Source organism: Camelina sativa, chromosome 10, assembly GCF_030686135.1.
Source record: "Camelina sativa cultivar CO46 ecotype springtype chromosome 10, ASM3068613v1".
In the NCBI taxonomy this organism is placed as follows: Eukaryota; Viridiplantae; Streptophyta; class Magnoliopsida; order Brassicales; family Brassicaceae; genus Camelina; species Camelina sativa.
In genome coordinates this window covers 13,062,604-13,065,106 of record NC_141889.1, presented here as the reverse complement: position 1 = coordinate 13,065,106, position 2,503 = coordinate 13,062,604, and the positions used below count along the sequence as shown (strand labels likewise).

Genomic DNA, 2,503 nt, shown 5'->3' with positions numbered 1-2,503 from the left:
GACTACCACCATTTTACAATCCCACAGCATAACTTTGCATGTATATATATTGCTAATTCCCATAGTCGCGTAAGTCAATCACATGTATATTCATAGGTTTTAAGTTTTAACTCATTGACAATAAATAGTTTATGCTTTTCATATGTATCCGATGATCTTTTGAATGTTTTTGAGTTTTGACATACAAAACAGGAAAATATTGGGACCGTTAAAATCATGCTAATTAGGTTACCTTAAATCAACCATGTTTAAATTTTGTTTCACTTTTGAGATACGTGCAAGGCTTGTGAAAAACGTTTAATCCCGGTGGTTAATAGAAAGCTACCTTTTGTATAAAAAAAAACTTTGACCTGAATAGATATATGAAAAACTTTGTAAGAAGTCTTAACAAACACTATAAAGTATTCGTTTCTGCATAGCACACATCTGTAATCAAGGGGCAATACAAACACTGACCACTGCCATTATTTTGACATTGATTTATACATTAAACATATACAACTAGCTAGCTTTGGACCTATTTACAAATCATTCTCTTTTATCCAATTCCTTGTTTGCTTATATGGAGTATGGACTATATCTAGGCTACAATATATAGGTATAGACAAAAATACTATATATTCCAAAACATTTGCCTAAATTCCTCATGAAACAAATGGACCCAATTAATCAAAGGAGCAAGAAAAGAGGAAGGATCTCTTTCTTTCTTTGTGGTTTTCAGAAAATCGAGGTGTCTATTCAGTCAAATGACAATGACAAATTCCATCGTTCGTTGTCTCGTCACGCCACTTGCCATTGTTGTTTTTGAGAAATTGAGAGGTATCTCTTCAGTCAAATAATAATGACAAATTCCTTCATTACTTGTCTTTGCCACTACCCATATTAGTAATACAGCAGCAGTCTCAATCCTTTTTTTTTTTTTGGGGTCAGAAAATCATAGGATAAGTACCTACCATTAGCCGAAATGGTAAACAAGGCTGTGGCAATGTCCTTTGTTGTCTCATACAAATCAATACTTACGTATAATACCATCATAAAAAATGCTAATAACCTACTTTCATTAGTAAAATAGGATTCGTAAATAGAGAAACAAATTTGGATATAAAACCAAGAAATCTCCAAAAACAAATTTGGTTATGAACATAGGTTCATAACCAAGTTAACGAAAACCTGTTTTCTCTTGAAAAAAGAAAGGACTCTCTCTACTTCTTATGACCAAGTGACCTGTAAATATTATTGTGCTTCATATTATAGTCCAACTTGATCAATCATCTTACTCGCAATTTGGCACGTTCATATCAACACGGTCACGGATGATGGTAATGTGAACATTAATATTATTATTCTTTGGGTAATGAGAACATTACTATAATAGAGAAATAAATATCTTAGAAACTTGTGTCTATAAAAAGAAGAAGACACTTAACAGTTTGATGTACTAATTCATTACCTGTTCACAAAACCAACCCTAAACTCTCTTTCTCAACATGGGGCTTCTTCACAAGCAAAACCACGCCTTTGTAATACTCCTCCTCCTCGGTCTCCTCGCAGTCTCTTATGCTTGTGACTGTAGTGACCCTCCTAAGCCATCTCCAAACCCGGTTAAACCACCTAAACATCCCGTTAAACCACCTAAGCCCCCCACTGCCAAACCACCTACTCACACCCCAAAACCACCCACCGTTAAACCACCTACTCACACCCCAAAACCTCCCACCGTGAAGCCACCACCATCTCCATACACCCCACCACCTCCCACTCCATACACCCCACCACCTCCCACCGTGAAGCCTCCACCACCTCCCACCGTGAAGCCTCCACCACCTCCCACCGTGAAGCCACCACCACCTCCAGCTCCAACACCACCAGTCGTAACCCCACCACCACCGCCAACGCCAACCCCAGAGACGCCATGTCCTCCACCACCACCTCCACCAACCCCATGTCCACCTCCCCCTCCACAGCAAGTACCAACACCTAAACCAGAGACTTGTCCAATCGACGCACTGAAACTAGGCGCTTGTGTGGACGTGCTAGGTGGTTTGATTCACATTGGACTAGGGAAAACCTACGCTAAGGCAAAGTGTTGTCCACTTCTTGACGGTTTGGTGGGTCTTGACGCAGCGATTTGTCTATGCACAACCATTAGGGCGAAGCTTCTCAACATTGACCTCGTTATTCCCATTGCTCTTGAGCTTCTTGTCGACTGTGGTAAGACTCCACCTCGTGGCTTCAAGTGTCCAGCTCCAGTAAACAGGGCTCCTCCTGCCTTGGGTTGATCTCTTTCGTGTTTCATTTGATACAATGAATATTAAAAAAAAGGGATTGAGACGTTAAGATCTAGTTTCTTCTTTTATGTTTTGCGATAGCGAAGACAGTAATTAGAAGGTTCTAAATTTCATTATATATCGCCCTAAAAATATCAAGCAAATTTTTATGTAATTGTAAGATGATTATGTACGTTGAAATAATGTTATATGAAATTCGATTTTTAAAGGACAAA

The 2,503-nt window shown here is 38.9% G+C and overlaps 1 protein-coding gene across 1 annotated transcript; it reads left to right on the top strand.

Annotated features, from left to right (window-relative positions):
• Positions 1-1,375: 1,375 nt before the first annotated feature.
• Positions 1,376-2,503, top strand: LOC104720362 (uncharacterized). The gene has a single exon (XM_010438280.2). The coding sequence runs from the start codon at positions 1,488-1,490 to the stop codon at positions 2,277-2,279; it is 792 nt and encodes a 263-aa protein (XP_010436582.2). The 5' UTR covers positions 1,376-1,487; the 3' UTR covers positions 2,280-2,503.